The sequence below is a fragment of the Sphaerodactylus townsendi genome, linkage group LG06 (genome assembly GCF_021028975.2).
Source record: "Sphaerodactylus townsendi isolate TG3544 linkage group LG06, MPM_Stown_v2.3, whole genome shotgun sequence".
In the NCBI taxonomy this organism is placed as follows: domain Eukaryota; kingdom Metazoa; phylum Chordata; class Lepidosauria; order Squamata; family Sphaerodactylidae; genus Sphaerodactylus; species Sphaerodactylus townsendi.
Genome location: NC_059430.1, coordinates 17,907,647 through 17,926,714, shown reverse-complemented (window position 1 = coordinate 17,926,714; position 19,068 = coordinate 17,907,647). Strand labels below are relative to the sequence as shown.

General features: G+C 44.7%; 1 protein-coding gene and 1 long non-coding RNA gene across 6 annotated transcripts in view; one reads left to right on the top strand and one right to left on the bottom strand.

The window, feature by feature from the left end:
* Nucleotides 1-5,760, top strand: part of SNX2 (sorting nexin 2) — a 38,399-nt gene extending 32,639 nt beyond the window's left edge. For 2 of the 5 annotated variants that reach the window (XM_048499620.1, XM_048499622.1), the window contains 3 exons: nucleotides 2,691-2,771; nucleotides 2,866-2,940; nucleotides 5,278-5,760. In XM_048499620.1, coding sequence (XP_048355577.1) covers nucleotides 2,691-2,771; nucleotides 2,866-2,940; nucleotides 5,278-5,328 — 207 coding nt within the window. In that variant the 3' untranslated portion in view covers nucleotides 5,329-5,760. The remainder of the gene's footprint in view (nucleotides 1-2,690; nucleotides 2,772-2,865; nucleotides 2,941-5,277) is intronic. The other 3 variants (XM_048499621.1, XM_048499623.1, XM_048499624.1) reach the window with 2 other exon arrangements.
* A 1,293-nt stretch (nucleotides 5,761-7,053) lies between these two features.
* Nucleotides 7,054-11,832, bottom strand: LOC125435116. Its single transcript, XR_007244856.1, has 4 exons — nucleotides 11,722-11,832; nucleotides 9,414-9,702; nucleotides 7,610-9,008; nucleotides 7,054-7,460 (listed from the first exon to the last, which is right to left on the bottom strand). It is a non-coding gene; the product is annotated as an uncharacterized LOC125435116 (long non-coding RNA).
* Nucleotides 11,833-19,068: the final 7,236 nt, after the last annotated feature.

Below are 19,068 nucleotides of genomic sequence, written 5' to 3'. Positions count from 1 at the left end.
TAATGAATTGTGAAGGTACTGTATTTCCCCTAAAATAAGCCCTACCCGAAAATAAGCCCTAATGCATCTTTTGGTGCAAAAATTAGTATAAGACCCTGTCTTATTTTCGGGGAAACACGGTAGTGACTTGAAGCTCACAATGGGCATCTTTTGAAAGTAACTGATGCGGGCATTAAATCAAATCAAACTTTATTACAGTTGTAGACCAGTGTATATCACAAAATAGACTTTAGAAAGCCTACCTGTGGGCGTTGCTGATTTATCCTGTGCCCCAGCAAGCCCCCACTGGTGGTCCCTGCGCCCCATTGGCCACTCACTCGGAATTGCTGTGAAGCCAGATTTGTCGCCACTACCTTTTGTGTGTTAGTGGATAACCCTTTAAACCTCAAGACTTTAGCATTTTGATGTGAGAAGACGGCCAAGCAGAGCAAAAGTCCTCTAAATGTAGTGTCAGTGATCTGTATGACAGTGCTGGGTATTCTCATGGTAAAAAACAGGGATCACAGTGCACATAACAAAATATAAACAAATACACTATGGGAAAAAACTCCTCATAAACAATATTTGCGACGTCAAAGATTGGCACAAGAAAAACAAAGTGTGGTCAAATAGTGAAAATGTGTACCAAAATTTTACATAGAAAGGCAAATGTAGTAGGGGAAAGTGTATGCAAAATACAACTGAATATTTACAGTAATGGGGCCAAAAATCTGGATATGTTCCTGTTGCATAAACCTTCCGCCGGAGCATAATTACCAATAAACTGAAGAAGCACCTTAAATTGTGAGAAGGGAGCTTTTCCAGTCTTATTGCTTCTGAAGGTTTGAAGACAGGCAGAAGCACAATATTATTCAAACCTAATGCTAGTTTTGCTGCCTGGAAACACTGTATTTGACACAGTCAGTATTGTGTGATTTTTTCCCCCCACAGTGTATTCACATGATGGCAGTCTCCTTTGTGTACTGCGTATATTGATCCTCTGTGAAACTTTGTGGAGTGGGACATGGTCACTTCACTGTCTTGCTGCATTTCAGTGAGCTCCTCAAAACATTGTTCTTGGACATCAGGAGCAAGGCCGGTTCCAGGCTTTGCAGCATCTCGGGCACTGGCCTCCATCTTAAAACATTCTTCCTGCCCATCCGCCTGCGTGCCCCACACCCGTGTGAGAATGTTTCTCTATCTGCTCACAAGCCTTCCCCCTGTGTGTGCTCATAGCTTCCCACACGCCCTTTCCTCAAAGGTGCCAAGTAATCCCTGGTGTCACCACCGTACAGCACGTGCTCAGCCTTCTCCAGAAGTTCTGGTCAGTATATGCGTCCAAGAATGTGGGTGGCAGAAGTCTCATAAGTAGGCAAGGGGAAGATAGGTCAGCCGTGGCAGGCCCTGCTAGAAGACCTGGGCCCTGACAGCTGCCCCAACTCAGAGTATGCTGACACTGGCCCTTCTTGGGAATAGCTTTGAGCACAAAGTGGTAGTTGTAGTTTGTGGCACTGATGCCTTCTTGTCCAAAGGCAAGGTGTCTTTGGAACTGCATGCCTGGATCTGTGCCACTTCCTGCTGCCTACTGCAGCTTCCTGCATGTGTTTGAAAAGTCTACCTGTTGGCTTCTTCAGACGCTATGTGTCGTCAGTTTTTTAACATGCTGCTGCTGCCACGTGATACATATTTTGTATATCAGTCATTACCAGCATGGCTTTTTATAGAACTGACAATCCCAAATACCTATTGAATTTCAGCTGTGGATCTTGATGGAATTTTTACTGCTGCAAATACTATGCTGACTCAAGAATCAACATAGTGTCTGAGCAGCCTGATATATAATTTGCTTTTCAAAGTTAGACTTAACTTAGAATATTCTGTAATTTTTTTTAATACTGTAATATTCATGAATCTAATGAGATGCTTGAAGGTAGGCTAAAATTGGTAATTGGCCCTTTCTCTGGCTGTCGCTGACTTTACTGGAAGAGCAGTGAAGCAGTCTGTGCAGTTTGAGATGTCGGTGTATCTTCATACACATACTGTTCTTTTATTAGAACTCTCCAGAAACAGCCTATTAAGTGTTTCAAAAGTTCTTGTGTACATTTTGTTTACGAGAGTCTGCGTCCAATAAGTTTTCAAGCTCAGCTGAACTTCGAAGGATCCACCGTTGGAAGGTGTATCTGTTGCCATTGTCACTGTGAAATACTGCCACACGCGCACCGGGCAAGTAATCTTTGCGCTGATGTTCTAAGAATAGCTCAACTAAAGTGTAATGAAATTGGAGGGGAGAGGCACATAGGGCCGAGGGCTTTCCTGTAGCAACCTTGAGTTGGCTGTGACGTTTGAACCAAGAACTTCTGGATATATATCACATTCATTGTAATTTCCATAGAAACTTATAAAAACATCACATTATCAGAGCTTGATCTGAGTGCATTAGCACTTTATTGAACAACAAGATTTCCAAGGTATGAGCTATTAAGACTCAAGGCTCCTGTCGTTTGATTCTCCAAAGCTCAAACCCCAGAAATCTTGCTTGTATCCAAGGCGCTAGCGGACTCAAATCTAACTCTTCTAATGCAGACCAACGTAACCACTCTCTGAAATTCTCTCATTATTTCTTTCAAATAAATTATTAGTTTGACTTCTTGCTCGAGCCAATGTTTCACAATTGAGAACTGTTCTTACTTGTTCTGTTTGTTTTCCTGTAGTGGGAATCAAAGGTTCAACAAGGGGAGCGGGATTTTGAACAAATCTCCAAAACAATACGCAAAGAAGTAGGAAGATTTGAGGCACGTATATATTTGAAGTACTCTTAATGGTTAGCTTGTGGCAGACATGTTCATTGTGTGGTAAGTAATTGTTTTGTTTTTTTGCTTTCACAAGCAGAAAGAACGCGTGAGAGATTTCAAAACTGTTATAATCAAGTATTTGGAATCGCTAGTACAAACGCAACAGCAGGTAAGTGAACTTATCAGATACTTATAATTAATTTTGTAGGTCACTTAGCTGTTCATTTACACTGTTAGGGTTGAATGTCAAAGCCCTAAGTTAACGGATAGGCGGATACAAATTTAAAGTGAAGCAGGGCTGATGTGTGTGGGGGGGGGGGGCAGACATCTAGTGTTTCTGCTGTACAGCCTCTGTTTCTAACGTGTTTCCTTTCCCACTTTAGTGACTGTGAGTGCCCATTCAATGAGGAGCTGGCAAAGCATTTAACACTTTTAATATGCGTCATTCCTGTTTGACTTTGCATGAATAAGTTCTAAAATTTAAAAAAAACTCTGTCTAAACATCTGGTTTATTTTTGAAATATTATGCTCTTAGTATAGTAATGTGAAGATTTTGGATCTGTACTTCGCCTTTCTCTCTGTAAGGCGTCTCAAAGCGGCTTACGAGGTCCTTCCCTTACCCTCTGCACAATAAACACCTTGTGAGGTAGGCGGGCTGAGACGGTTCTGAGAGACCTGTGATTGGCCCCAGGGCTCCCATCAGGCTTTGTGTGGAGGAGTGGTGAATCCGATTCTCCAGATTAGAGTCTGCTGCTGGCGTAGAGGCTTGGGGAATCAAACCTGGTTCTCCAGATTAGAGTCTGCTGCTCTTAACCATTACACCACTACGCTAGCTCTCAGCATGGCCAGCTTGTACCAATAAATATCAGGACACTACTCTGCAACCAAGGTTTGTTAACATCAAATTAAAATCTGTTTGTATCCTAACGTGCTAACCTGATCTCGTCAAATCTCAGAAGTTGAGCAAAGTTGGCCAAGGTAGGTAGAAGGACACCAAGAAAATCTAGGGTTGCTATTCAGAGACAGGCAATGGCTAACCACCTCTGAACGTGCCTTGAAAACTCTACAGCAGGGGTCTGCAACCTCCGACTCTCCAGATGTTAATGGACTACAAATCCCATCAGCCCTTGCCCAATTGGCCGTGCTGTCAGGGGCTGATGGGAATTGTAATCCATGAACATCTGGAGAGCTGCAGGTTGCAGACCCCTGCTCTACAGGGTCACCATAAGTCAGCTCTGCAGTCGACTGCACTTTCCACCACTGAAAGCAAATGATAGCTGTCTCTCCCATACATCCAGGGTATTTACTGCCTGCTTTGACATAGTTGGCTCAGGCAAGCCTGTTCTCATCAGATCTCTTGGAAGCTGAGCTGAGTTGGTCCTGGCCAGCACTTGGATGGGAAACGACTCGGGAACTTGGATGGGAAACGACTCGGGAACGCCAGGGATGCTACACATAGGCAGTCAGTGGCAAACCACCTCTGTTACACCACAGGGTTTCCATAAATCAGTTCACTAGACAGTACTTTACACACATAAGAACATAAGAACTAGCCTGCTGGATCAGACCAGAGTCCATCTAGTCCATCATTCTGCTACTCGCAGTGGCCCACCAGGTGCCTTTGGGAGCTCACGTGCAGGAGGTGAAAGCAATGGCCTGCTGCTGCTGCTGCTGCTCCCGAGCACCTGGTCTGCTAAGTTGTTTGCAATCTGAGATCAAGGAGGATCAAGATTGGTAGCCATAGATCGACTTCTCCTCCATAAATCTGTCCAAGCCCTTTTTAAAGCTATCCAGGTTAGTGGCCATCACCACCACCTGTGGCAGCATATTCCAAACACCAATCACACGTTGCATGAAGAAGTGTTTCCTTTTATTAGTCCTAATTCTTCCCCCCAGAATGCCCCCTGGTTCTAGTATTGTGAGAAAGAGAGAAAAATTTCTCTCTGTCAACATTTTCTATCCCATGCATAATTTTATAGACTTCAATCATATCCCCCCTCAGACGTCTCCTCTCCAAACTAAAGAGTCCCAAACGCTGCAGCCTCTCCTCATAAGGAAGGTGCTCCAATCCTTCAATCATCCTCGTTGCCCTTCTCTGCACTTTTTCTATCTCTTCGATATCCTTTTTGAGATGTGGCGACCAGAACTGAACACAGTAGTCCAAGTGCGGTCGCACCACGGCTTTATACAAGGGCATGACAATCCTTGCAGTTTTATTATCAACACACAACTTCTTTTAAGTTTTCTTGAAGAAAGAGAAGAATCAGATTACCGCTGCCTTGGTTTTGTGTGCTTCTGATGTAAATGAAAACTTGCCCTATCTCCTATTGAAATTTCAAAGATGCAGGAAAGGACCCGCTAGTGCCTATTATCGTAAGCCGTCTTGAGCCAAGAGGGAAGACAGGGTAGAAATCTTTCAGTCAATAAAAACAAATTAATAAGTACAACCTCTTGACAGTGTCTTGTGTACTGATATTTCACTGCATTCTTTCTTCCCCTCTGCAAGCTGATAAAATATTGGGAGGCATTTCTACCTGAAGCCAAAGCCATTGCCTAGGAAGAAGACTGTTTCACGTATGAAGACTCAGCCGGTGTTCGTCCTGAGGGAGCTAAATTCCACAACGAAATCACTTTAAAATCATCCAAATAAAACCACTATATATTTTATGAATTTAACATGTGGCTTTTTATATACTACAGCATTTTCTCAGCGGCTGCATGTCTGTCCTGCCTCTCTCTGAAGGGGGAACTGTGGCATGACGTTCTGCAATACTTGCTGAATTGAACACTATCGTGTCTTAAATATTTGCACTCAAGAGGTGCAACGCGAGGCCAGAAGGTTATTTTTGTTCTTTCCGGTATATGTTTGTTCTGTCGACTTGATCTTTATGAAACAAATTGCATTTATTAATGTTCACATACACATTCCTGTACATAATGAAGATTTTGTGATTATAGTAATAAAGGGATGTACCTTGTGAAACATTAATCGCTTGTCATTTTCTTCATTGGCTAGGGCAGTGATGGCGAACCTTTTCGAGACCGAGTGCCCAAATTGCAACCCAAAACCCACTTATTTATCGCAAAGTGCCAACACGGCAATCTAACCCGAATACTGAGGTTTTAGTTTAGAAAAAGTGGTTGGCTCCAAGGCATGCGTTACTCGGGGGTAAGCTTGATGGCAGTCGGTGGCTCTGCTTTGAAGCAACCATGCATCTCTTCGAACAGGTGAATCACAACCCTAGGAGGGTTTGCTCAGAATCAAGCCCCATTGCCAGCAACCGAGCTTACTCCCAGGTAAAGGATCACGCTTTAGTTCTTCGCATGAAAATCAGTGGGGTTTGTATGAAAATCGCATGAAAATCACTGCTTCCCCAAAACTATGGCCCCTTCCGCACACGTAAAATAATGCGTTTTCGAACCACTTTCACAACTGTTTGCAAGTGGATTTTGCCATTCTGCACAGCTTCAAAGAGCACTGAAAGCAGTTTGGAAAGTGCATTATTCTGCATGTGTGGAATGAGCCTAGGTCTTAGGTTTAATGCTAATAATCAATCCCAGTGGCCCAGGCCAGCCTGGGGGGGGGGGGTGGCGATTCCCCCCCACATGACGAACTCTGTGTGCGCGTGCCCACAGAGGGCTCTGAGTGCCACCTCTGGCACCGGTGCCATAGGTTCGCCACCCCTGACATACCCTGTTCAGGATGAAGATGAGAGGTGGATTGTAGATCATCACTTCTTCCTGGAACTTCTAAGTCAAATGCTCCACTGTGGTTTTAGTGCCTACCTTGTTCAGTCTCTCCCCACCCCCACCTTAGTAAAAGGCATTAAAATTTTAACATCTTTCACTGACCTTGTGTATGTGAAAACATCCTTTGTATAAAGTAGTGATTTAATTTTTTGGCAAGTGTCTGAATTCTCTGGAACAGCCACTTGGCATTCAGGAAGTCCAAGATTCAATCCCTGGCATCTCCAGTGAAAAGTGGGAAGACCTCTTTGCCTTAGACCCAGGAGAGCAGCAACCAGTCTGAGTAGACCAGTGGGTTTCAACCTTCCTAATGCCGCGACCCTTTAATACAGTTCCTCATGCTGTGGTGGCCCCCAACCATAAATTCTGCCTAGCCCCAGCTATGTTGCGGCTTTCTCAAAATCATCATTTCAAGGCCTATCAGGGTCACAAAAGCACTGAATGATATGGGAACATTTTAGGATTATCTCCACCTGCAACCCACCCAGGCTCCCCCCGCAACCCTGAAACACACCATACGCAAACATGCGTCAAAATCTTTATTTGATTGAGTGCTCTTTGGCAACAGAAACAAGGAAAAAAGGCTGAGCGGTTATGACAGAATGTTTTGAAAAGATGTTTCTTCCATCTCTCCGCTAAGAACCTTTTGCAGATCAGCCCTCCAACCTGATGCACCTCTCTCGTTGGTTTTGGTGGGTTTTATCGCACCTCTTGAGAATTCTGCTTGGGGTTGCTTGGAAATGGAAGAGAGGATGGAGGCACATTTAATTTATTTAAAAAATTACAGCCTGCCTTTCCTCGTGGCTCAAGGCAGCTTACTGTCATAGTTGAAACCTCTCCAGTATCTCCAGCAAAAGCCATGGATAAAATAGCAAAACACAAAACAGGACGGCCAAAGCCCCACCATCCTCAGAAATAGGGTGGATCGTTTAGACCAGGGGTCTGCAACCTGTGGCTCTCCAGATGTTCATGGATTACAAATCCCATCAGCCCCTGCCAGCACGGCCAAATGAGTATGCTGGCAGGGGCTGATGGGAATTGTAGTCCATGAACATCTGGAGAGCCGCAGGTTGCAGACCCCTGGTTTATACTGAATCATAAGGCAGGACTTGGCTGCCAGGTTCTTTGCTCCTAGAGAAGACATTGGAAAAGTATTTTTCAAAGTGCCAAAGGATAGATAGAGTTTATGCCGATCAACAATTATATGGCATTGAAGCTGCAGTTAGCTAGAAAAGCTTTCCTGTCCCTCTGTTCCGGGCTCCATGGGATGAAGGTGGGACCTGGGGATCCTCCAGAATTCCAGCTCATCTCCAGACTACAAAGATCAGTTCCCGTGGAGAAAATGGACGCTTTGGAGGGTGGACTCTGTGGCAATTTACCCCACCAAGGTCCCTGACTTCCATAAGCTCCTTCCTCAAATCTCCAAGAGTTTCCCCACCTAGATCTAGCAACCCTAGCCCCTCCCCCCCTGGTGGTAGCCAGGCAAGACCTGGCAATCCTAACTGAAGGTCAATATTTTTAAGGGATGGAAGTGTTGTGATGGGGAAAGCATTGCCAGTTGAGCAGACATGGCTGTCTACTTTTTTTGCTTGTCTCAGTGTTTGTTGGAAGCAGTAGTGTCTGTCAGCTGCAATAGATTCGAGCCCAGTGGTACCTTAGAGAACAAGATTTTCTGGGGGGCTGGTTGAGAGTCAGGGGTAGTTATGAGAATCAGAGCTCCCTTCTTCTCAAATGCTGCTACTCTGAAAATCTGGTTGGTCTCTAAGGTCTCAAAACTAGCCGTTCTACGGCAGATCAAGATGGCTGCCCTCTGAAACTGGCTCATGAGAGGCCAGAGATAGTGTTGCTCTGCCAGGGCTCACTCATCCCACCCTCATCCCATGGTCAACTCTTGACAGAACATTCGGGGACAGGCAAGTGGATTTGCAGCTTTCGGCCTAGTAGCAAGAACTGCCGAAAATATCGACGTTCTTCTTTTTGTACAGTGTCTGGAGTTCTACCTCCAGTTGTCTCAAGGTGAGAATTCTGACTGGAGGTATTACGCCAGGTGGTACATTCCGGTTATTATCTGTAATGGCGCCCCAGGACTGCCTGCTGGTTTTAGTAACCTCACAGCAGGCAGCAGACCAGACATGACTGGGATAATTGACCCGGTTTCCTGAAATGAACGTATTCCCAGGGACCGCTCCGGTGACCACGTAGATTTTCGTGCAGCGAAACTCTCTCTGTTTCCCTGCCATTGTTGTTGTTTCGTACTCTCTCCATGACCTTTGGTTGGACCGGTTGAACTGCGGCACGATGTTGGTCAAGGTGAAAGTAGCCGCTTTGCTGTCGTCGTCGGGCTGATGGCCCACTGGGTTCAGGTGCCCTCTGTCCACATCTCCAGGGGCTGCTGAGTAGTCCCGGGACATGGCCTGGCTTGCTAGAATCTCTGGCACTGGAATCCTCGTTAATATCTCATCTTCCATGTTCGGACCATATTCCTACCAGCTGCGAAGCACGAAACAAGTGTCAATTTCTCTCAGATCAGACACACACACCCGCACTCACACACAGCCTTTCCCTCCACAAAAACATTCTGCTGCCCAGTCTTAGAATATCCCTTCCTCTGTCTTGCCTTCCATACCTTTGGCTGATAACTAGGGCTGCCAACTTCCAGATGAGGTCTAAAGTTCTTCCAGAATTACAGCTGATCACTCGATGACAACATAAGTACTCCGAAGTACAAGAACAAAAAAAGGGGCATTGAAAAAGGAAAAATATATACAGCTATTCAGCCGTGAATGCCAGGAGTCCTGATGGCAGAACTTTAGTCCAAAAGAGCAAGCCCAAAAGGTGAGCAAATTCTAGGAGAGCCCTGATATTCTTGCATCAAGCAGTTGGCAACCCCCTTACCTGAGGCTCAATCATCCATTCTTCAGAGCTTTGTACTGGCTGAGGATCGTAAACATAAGCAGAGTATATCGGGATGCGCTTAGTCTTGTCGTACATGGTGGCAAAGAAGTACTTGTTCTTGTATTTCTGGCAGATCCTGGCTGGGTTCAATGGCTTCAGAGCATCGTTTGGGAACTTCTCCTTGAAGAAGAACTGTCTGCATTCACTAAAAGTAGACATCACCTCGCTGTCCCCAGGCAGGAAAAATGATGCAGATACGAGGAAGAGGAACGGCAGCAACATTGTTCACCTGTTCAGGAGAGAGAAACAAAAGGCTGATGGCTAGGAATGCCAACTGTGGATTTGGCAAGGCCTGGAGACTTGGGGAGGGGAGGGTGGATCATGGGGAGGATGAGGCTTGAGGAGGGGAAAAGGAACTTGAGGAGGGGAAAAGGTGGTACAACACCATACAGTCCACCCCCTAAAGCAGCCACTTCTTCAGCGGTACTGCCTGGTCTCTGTTGTTTAGAGATCTGCTGGGAAAGCAGGGAATCTCCAGGCCCCACATGGAGGATGGCAACCCTCTGATGTAGATGGAAAACTTGGAGGGGATCCCAGCAGAGACTCAGACACACAAACCCAAGTTGACTGTGAGCCCTTTAATAACAGGAACAACTAATACTCCAACTACAGAGGTTGAAAAAAAACAAGCGTGGATGATTCATGTAGCGATACCTGGTGGCAGCAAGGTTGAACAAAAAGAACGGGAGAAGGTGACAAAATGCCAAGGTCTCAGAATGGAAGTCAAGAGATTATGGCATAAACCAGCAGTTGGGAATGGGATCCCGGTGATTATCAGCACACTGAGTGCCAGACTAAAAACCCTTAAATGGCACTTGAACCCTCTACGTATTGATAAAATCTCCATCTATCAGTTACAAAAGGCCACATTGCTTGGTCCACACACACATACTACACTAATACATTACAACATCCTGAGTTCTTCGGAAGAGTCCTATGCTTATGAACGCCAACACTGGCCGAAGTTAGGGTGGCTATGATTCTTCTTCTTCTTCTTCTTCTTCTTCTTCTTCTTCTTCTTCATCATCATCTTCATCTTCATCTTCATCTTCATCTTCTTCATCAACATCAACACCCACAAATTGAAGTTGAACAATTGTGGCAAAAAAGAACAACAGTAATCCCACTAGTAGTCGGTGCTCTAGGAGGAATCCCAAGAAATCTTGAAAAACATCTGGAAAGCCTAAACTTGGACAGAACATCAGTCCACCTGCTGCAGAAAGCAGCACTTCTAGGAACTGCACATATTCTACACAAATACCTCTAATATCCTAGGTCCTTGGGAAGGACTCAACATTCAGAGATGAATTCCAGACACTTGTGCGGTGTTATGTGTATAATAATAATAATAATAATAATAATAATAATAATAATAATAATAATAATAATAATAATAATAATAATAATAATAATAATAATAATAATAATGACCATCATCAACATAGCAATACTGGTGACAGCAGGGTCAATGAGCAAGTACATGAGAAGGTTACTAAATCCCACAATTTGAAAATCGAGATTCAGCAACTATGGCACAAACTAGCTGAGGTCATCCCAGTGGTAATCAGCATCCTGGGCACCATTCTGAAAATACTAGGATGGCAGTTGAATCATCTTCAGATCAAGAAAATGTCTTTCAGATTCACAAGGCAGCCCTGCTGCGATTCACACGAATGCTATGCCGATAGATTACAACATCTCAGGCCTCTGGGAGATGCTCCAATTGTAACGAAAGACCAACAAACAGCTAAAGAACTGCCAGCTGTGATATTAAACAACATTAAATAATAATTTATATCCTGCTTTCCCCATTTTAGCACCCTTGGGAAGGGCGGAATTCTTTCCTGGGACGTACTTGATCCTTCAGAAACTCTTAAAGCTTGCATTAGATTCCAGTTATGACCAGTAGTCTCTGAAGGACAAGGACCAGAGGTTGAGGTAGAGCACACAGACTTAGAGCCACAGTCAGGCTCAAGCCACGAGACTCCCCAGCCTGCTTACTTCAAGCCAAGTACAGGAGATTCAGGGCCAGCTCATTGCCTTATACCACAGGTGTCAAATTCACGGCCCTCCAGATGTTCATGAACTATAATTCCATCAGCCCTTGCCTATATAGCCAATGCTCATATTGGGAGGGACTGATGGGAATTGTAGTTCATGAACATCTGGAGGGCCGTGAATTTGACATCCCTGCCTTATACTAAATCCAATAAACTAGTCTGTTAAGGTCAGTATATTGTCAACTCACACTGGGAATGGCTCTCCAGGGTCTCACGTAGGGGTCTTTCAAATCACCTACTGCCCGGTCCTTTTAAACTGGAGACTGCGAAGAACAGAATCTTTGCCCTTCTGCGTGCGAAACAGATGCTCTACCACTGAGGCACTGTTCTTCTCTTATTTGTTTCTTCCCTTTTATTGAAGGATATCTTCCTCCTGTTTGGTTGAGCAATTTAACCACGAATTGGTTGCATCATCTTGGAATATATTTCATTCTCTCACCATATCCTTAGTAGAAATATTAATGTGACTGTGTGTGTGTGTGTCTGCAAATAGAAAGCAATTCATTCGGTGCCAGGAGCTCTTTTGAAATGTATTTATTTAGGTATTTCTGTCCCTCTTTTCTTCCCCTGAGGACTGAGTGTCGAGATGGACAGCAGAACGACCATATCCTGTTTCCCCTAATATAAGACATCCCCTAAAAATAAGACATAGTAGAGGTTTTGCTGAAGTGCGAAATATAAGGCATCCCCCGAAAGTAAGACATAGCAAAGTTTTTGTTTGGAAGAATGCCCAACGAACAGAACACAGAAAAATAAGACATCCCCTGAAAATAAGACATAGCACATCTTTGGGAGCAAAAATTAATATAAGACAGTGTCTTATATTCGGGGAAACATGGTAGTTGTTTCAAACAGGTTTGTACCTTTAACCCAAGCCAGAATCGACTCCAGGGCCTGGTGGAAGGAAAAGTTCAATGCATTTCCAGAAAGATTTATTAAATGTGCTGTTGTTTCACACTCTTCAACGTCCTTATTTTGACGCACAGCATTAAAGACGCAACAGTCACCACAACTGCAGACAGCAAAATCTACTGGCAGGAATCTGTGGAAAACTTGTATCTGCTCCCCACCACAAACCCACCACAACCACATGATAATCCAGTTCACAAGAGTGATGCACCCACCATCTACACCACTAAAGCCGTACATCCCTTCATGGGACTTGAGTATAGTATAGTTCACTGGCGTAATGCCCATTGGGCAAGGTGGGCAGCTGCCCAGGGCATCACCTTGTGGGGGGCATCAAAATGCTGGGTTCGTTTTTGGGTATTTTAGTGGTTTTCCATTTTTGGCCTGCAGGGGGCGCAGTTTTTAGGCTAGCAGCACCAAAATTTCAGCGTATCATCAGGAGACTGTCCTTATGCTACCTCCCACGTTTGGTGAGGTTTGGTTTAGGGAGTCCAACGTTATGGACTCCCAAAGGGGGTGCCCCTATCCCCCATTGTTTCCAATGGGAGCTAATAGGAGATGGGGGCTACAGTTTTGAGGGTCCATAACTTTGGCCCCCCTGAACCAAACTGCACCAAACTTGGGGGGTATCATTAGGGCAGTCTCCTGATGAGATCCTGAAAGATTTGAGACTGTGCCTTCAGAAATGTGCCCCCCACAGCCTGCAACCCCCATTGACAGCAATGCAGAAAACTCAATGCAGAACACAGATTCTTGGGCAAATTTCTAGGATGTTCCTGCAGGAGGTGCATTTTTGGATGTATCGGCAGCAAAATTTCAGGGTATCATTTGCAGATGATGGCACCCCCCAAGTTTGGTGCAGTTTGGTTCAGGGGGGCCAAAGTTATGGACCCTCAAAACTGTAGCCCCCATCTCCTATTAGCTACCACTGGAAACAATGGGGGATGGGGAGTCCATAACTTTGGACTCCTTGAACCAAACCTCACCAAACTTGGGGAGTAGCATAAGGACAGTCTCCTGATGATATGCTGAAATGTTGGTGCTGATATGTCTAAAACTGCACTCCCTGCAGGCACCAATGTCCTGGTGCAAAAAAAAAATTGGCCGTGGTGGAGTGGCCGCCCATTGGGGGGGGGGGGGATCCAACTCAGGTTTTGCCCTGGGCTACAGTTTGCCCAGGGCTGCCTCGTTACGCCCCTGGTATAGTTCTTAGTCCCCCGGGATAACAACCTTAAACTTTGCCTTTTTGGAACAGGCTTTTCTAAAGTCTGTCAGAGTTGTATGCCAGGTCCTATTTAAGTGCAATGTCATAAGGAAAATAGATATCCTGCTAGGTGACCTAGTTACAGTTTAAGTTTAGATGAATGTTATTACAATCCTTTACTAACGCTATCCACATTACTCCAATTAAACAGAATAAAATAAATGAAACATAGAACAAGATGTAAAACCTAACAAATTCCAGAGAACTTAAATTAGGTAAAGCACAACATTATAATGATTGAAGAATAAGTTGTAGAATTACAATAGAGGGATGTGTATTGTATTTTATACGATATTTTAAAAAACCCTTTATAGAAGATTAACAGGGCCTTGACAGCAGATTTTGTCTGCTTGAAGAAGGGGTGACTTGAAGAATTCTCTTTTCCTTTTCATATGTCACCACAGTGGGAGACTTTGCCCCCTCGTGGATCATTTTGGGATCCCACCATTCATCAGCTACACTACGCTATGCCCTGTGTAACAGTCACACCTGACTTACAGGTTGTTACTGATTCCCACGCACAGCTTGCCCCATTCAGATGGCGAATGTGGCCCACGTGCTGACAGGGATTCAGCCTTCCCACCGGCCCTGTTTTCCCAGCTTGCAAGAGTCCCAGTTACGTGCTCTTTGGCCTCTGGAGAAACCCATGTGTGCATCAGCGCATTTCCTCAACAGGTCAAGTAGAAGCCCCCCTCCAGCATCAATCTGGTCAGCAGCATGGTGTGCAGTGCATGAGGGGTGGGGGGCTGAAGTTCCTTCACCACACCAAACTCACAGGAACTGGGGAGAAATTACATGTGACCGTTACACTGCAGGGCACAGGATTAAGTCCAGAGGTGGGATCCAGCAGGTTCTCACAGGTTCCCGAGAGTAGGTTACTAATTATTTGTGTGTGCCGAGAGGGGGTTACTAATTGGTGATTTTGCCACGTGATTTTTGCCTTAGTTACGCCCCTCCTCTCAGCAGTAGCGCGTAGAACTTGAAGCAGTCTAGCAGGAGGTGCACCGGCGTGCGTGGCAGCCTGCGCCTGCGTGCATTCGTTTCCCGCCTAAGGACCGGCGCAGCGGCTGCATCCTTGCCACAGCCCTGCCCCTGGAATGCCCAGCCACCCCCCGTTGTGCCCCGCCCATCCCCATTGGCGCTACGCCAGTTTGAATCCCACCACCATGGGAACCTGTTACTAAAATTTTTGGATCCCACCACTGATTAAGTCCCTGGACTTGGATCATCTGAAATAAGACAGTCAGTTCTCTCTAGAACATCAACCATGGCTGACTTGTATTATCTCAGTGTGGATTCACTTGTAGTTGTTCCACACATACAACACATCCCTCCACTTTCCTGGGCTTTGGTATCATGAGCTCATTCACCTATTCCAGGTTGCCGGCATAGAGTAATGATTAGGGGCAGGTGGACTCTACCAGGTTGGATTCCCCATTCCTACACAGGAGAGGTGGACTCTTCCCAGGTGAACTGGATTTTTCCCCCACCCTTGCACATGAAGCCTGCTGGGTGACTTCGGACCAGTCACAGTTCTCTCCAAACTCTCTCAGCCCCACCTACCTCACAAGGTGTCTGTTGTGGGTAGAGGAAGAGAAGGTGTTTGTAAGCCCCTTTGAGTCAACTTACAGGAGAGAAAGGCGGGGAATAAATCCAGACTCTTCTTGTTCCTCTTGCTGTTTGTATTAGTGCTGTAAGGATTCGAGCCAATTGAATAACATTTCGGTTTTAAAAACATAGGTCTAGTAATTGATGGCTTACCGTTCCCCCAGGAGCTGTTGGCAAGTTGGATGTAAGTGGATACCTCAAGAATTGGCAAGTAAAGTAATACTGGGATTTAAGGCTAGACTAACATTTATACCATTCAGGTGACAGGCAATGATGTAGTTATCTCATGTATGGTTTATGAGTAATGCCACAATCTGCTCCTCTATGGTTCGGAGTTTTCTGAGATATTGGAATATTTACTTAAGGTTTTCCAGTTAAGGAAACTTGGTGCAAGACATATGCAGATCACTCTTTGGCTGCCCTTCAGGTACAGATTGGACATGTTTGCCTTTGGAACAATAACTAACAGTAAAATACCCCAGGAAGAGGAAGTGTAATAACTGATCTAGATTAGATTTTTACAGTTGCTATATATCAGCTTTACCATAGACCATATGGCATACCGAACTTCTCAAAAACTTTTTTTCCCCAAACGCCTTCACCAAAACCTCCTGATTAAACTTTACATTTCTGAGGCAAGGGGCACAAATCCTGTTACGTATGAAGGGCTGGTAAAAAATACTTTCGGGAGGACAGCCATGTTGGTCTGCAGGTCATTCCTCTATTTTTGCATAAGTAGAATTACTAACACTCCCTAACAAACACCTATCCTTTAATATAGAAGACAATCAGCAGTTTTGCCAGGGAAAGTTTGGGCACATCCACTTTCACAATTGTTTGCATGTGGGTTTTGCCATTTCGCTGTTTATTATTATCCACTGTCCTGCGGATTTTCTTGCAAAAGCTGATTTCCGTAGACATAAGCAACCAAGATGCTAAGCTTGCCCGACCTTTTGCAGAGCCTAAAGTCTGCTGTCACCAATTCCCCACTCTAAAAGGGACAGACTCCCACCACTTCAAATGACAAGAGAGGCTCCAAACAGACTCAGCAAATATTAAAACAATTTTAAAAATTTAAAACCATTTAAAACACATTCTACCTCTGATACCACCTATATAAAACAATAGTAACTTAACAGGGGGGTAGAAAATGAGGAGGGATGGAGGGGAGGCCATTCTGTTGGAAAACTGTAGTTGCCTCAACCACGTGCCTGATGGAGCAACTAACTCCATTTTACAGGCCATGCAGGACTGTGTCAGATCTCCCTGGCCCTGGGTCTAGCTACACAGAGCATTTCACCAGTTTGGGACCAGTACCAAAATAGCCCTTGCCCTGGTTGAGGGCAGCTGGACACCTTTCTGGTAGGGATCACCAGCAGATTTTCATTCACTGATCATAGCAGTCTTCAGGGGATGTATTGGGAGAGGCAGTCCTGTAGGTATGCTGGTCCCAGACTAATTAGGATTTTGAAGGTAAATACTAGAACCTTGACACTTCTAAAGGCTCTCTTTTTTTTAGTTTAATTGTACTTTATTTGAAAAAAATTAAAAGAGATAAAAGTTGTACATTCATTTTTTAACTTCATACATTTCATCTCATGTAATTAAAATGTTGTTATCTCCCTTAATTGGGAGTTTCATATATATAAATTCTTTAATTGAAAGACTTCTCTTCTGACTGAGGCGTTCTACAGATGAATGAAATCAAATTTGTGGAAATATTATACTATAAATCTGCATTCAATAGCTCTTTCATAATATATCATACATATAATTGTACCAGTCAGATATTACCGTTTCCCCGAATATAAGACATCCCCTAAAAATAAGACATAGTAGAGGTTTTGCTGAAGTGTGAAATATAAGGCATCCCCCGAAAGTAAGACATAGCAAAGTTTTTGTTTGGAAGCATGCCCGACGAACAGAACACAGAAAAATAAGACATCCCCTGAAAATAAGACATAGTGCATCTTTGGGAGCAAAAATTAATATAAGACACTGTCTTATATTCGGGGAAACACGGTAGTTATTCAAATGTTTATCTTACGTAATCTACCTACTTACTTATTTACAACATATAATTCCTTCTGTTTATCTACTACATAATTATTCTATCTACATTTATCTGCTTGGTAATATAGTTTGAAATATTCTTCCAATGGCTTCCATTCCAGTTCGTTCTTTCTTGTTTCTTCTTCCTGTAATGAAAGGGTCTCTTGAACCTTCTAAATGGTCTCCACCACATTTTGCTTCCTTGATGGCAAAACATATCTTGTAAAAGTCCCCGTTTTGCTTGGGGCACGCTGTTCTTCAGATCCATCACAGCAATAGAAAAAGGCTACAGACAGAGAAAAGTTATGGGCAACCCAATGCACAGCCCTGAGGCGGGCAGGGACGTTGTTGCTCCAGTGCTGCCTTGCCGGGGGATAGCATCCCGCTATCCTATCTCAATGCGGGGGGGGGGGGGGGGGATACCCCATTGATGGAGAAGTACATTGGAAGCTTTTGGACTAGTGACAAGAACTGTGGAAAACATCGATTTTCTCCTTGTACCAAATCATAAGTTATAAGTAAGACCAGTTTCTTAATTCAGCTCAGAGACTTTATTGATTAAAGTTTTCTGTTTGCCACTGATATTTACGCTGCATCCATCTTGTTGTGTTGCTCTGTGTGGTAGAGTGTGTACGTTACAGAAACTTTGATATCAAGTTCTCATTGCAAGTTCTGTTCCTGAATTAGTTCCACAGAATCCCCACCAAAAGACGTCAGAGGGACACTTGCCAGAGATTTTGGGGAAGTCTAGATACATGATGACCTGGTTAGTGGAGTCAATGTGTCAAATGTAAATCTGACTTAGGTCATCTATCTATATATAAAAAAATCTAAATGTGTGTTTGTCCCTGATGGTCTCCCTCAGAAGCTGCTGGATGGATCGCCCCCAAATTTTCACATGACGTCCCTCCCTGTTGCGGGCAGGTAATCGGACCTTCAAATCGCCGAAAGTCCATACCTGAGCCAGGCAAAACGTCTTTTTCCTGGCGCATCAGGCCATGAAGCTGGCTGTGTTTAACTGTCACCCTTAGAATGTCCGTGCAGCCTGTCTGTCTGTGGCCTGAGGGCTTGGTATGAAGGCTTACAATGTTCGCACAGATGGGCAGAGATGAGCAGTAAAAACAGTAAATAGGTAATACTGGTAGGTAATACGAGTGGAAGTGAAACACATACACACTTTGCCATGTGAGACGTCAGGTGGGGTTCCCCGCCTCACACACAGGTAACTTTCACTCTCTGTGCCTCACCCACTACTACCACACAACACACATCCAGCTCATCCTCACACACCTCACTCTGCCCTCCCTCACATTCAACCACCACTTACCCACTTCCTCACCCATATTTGCCACAGCTCTCTTTTACTAAAAGCGAGCTGGAGTTTGCCTTTTTCTTCTAAGAAAATCCACGGCGTGGGGGAGAAGCAACACTACCGGCTCCGCTTCTTTTGCACATGGCCCTTTAAAAACCCAGGGAGCTGGCCTCGATCTGAGCGCCTCACCACCCTGCCTCTGCTGCCTGGCTGGGATAGCCTCCTTGCCCCAGTTCCGCCTTACCCAAGCCAGGACTGTGCGTGTCAACCAGCCTCATGGACAGCGGGATTCGCACTCTGGACAGTTCCGTTGTGGAATGTAAAGGGTTACCTTATACTAAAAAACGAGACACCACCATATAACAATGTGAATTGAAAAGGGAAAGAGGG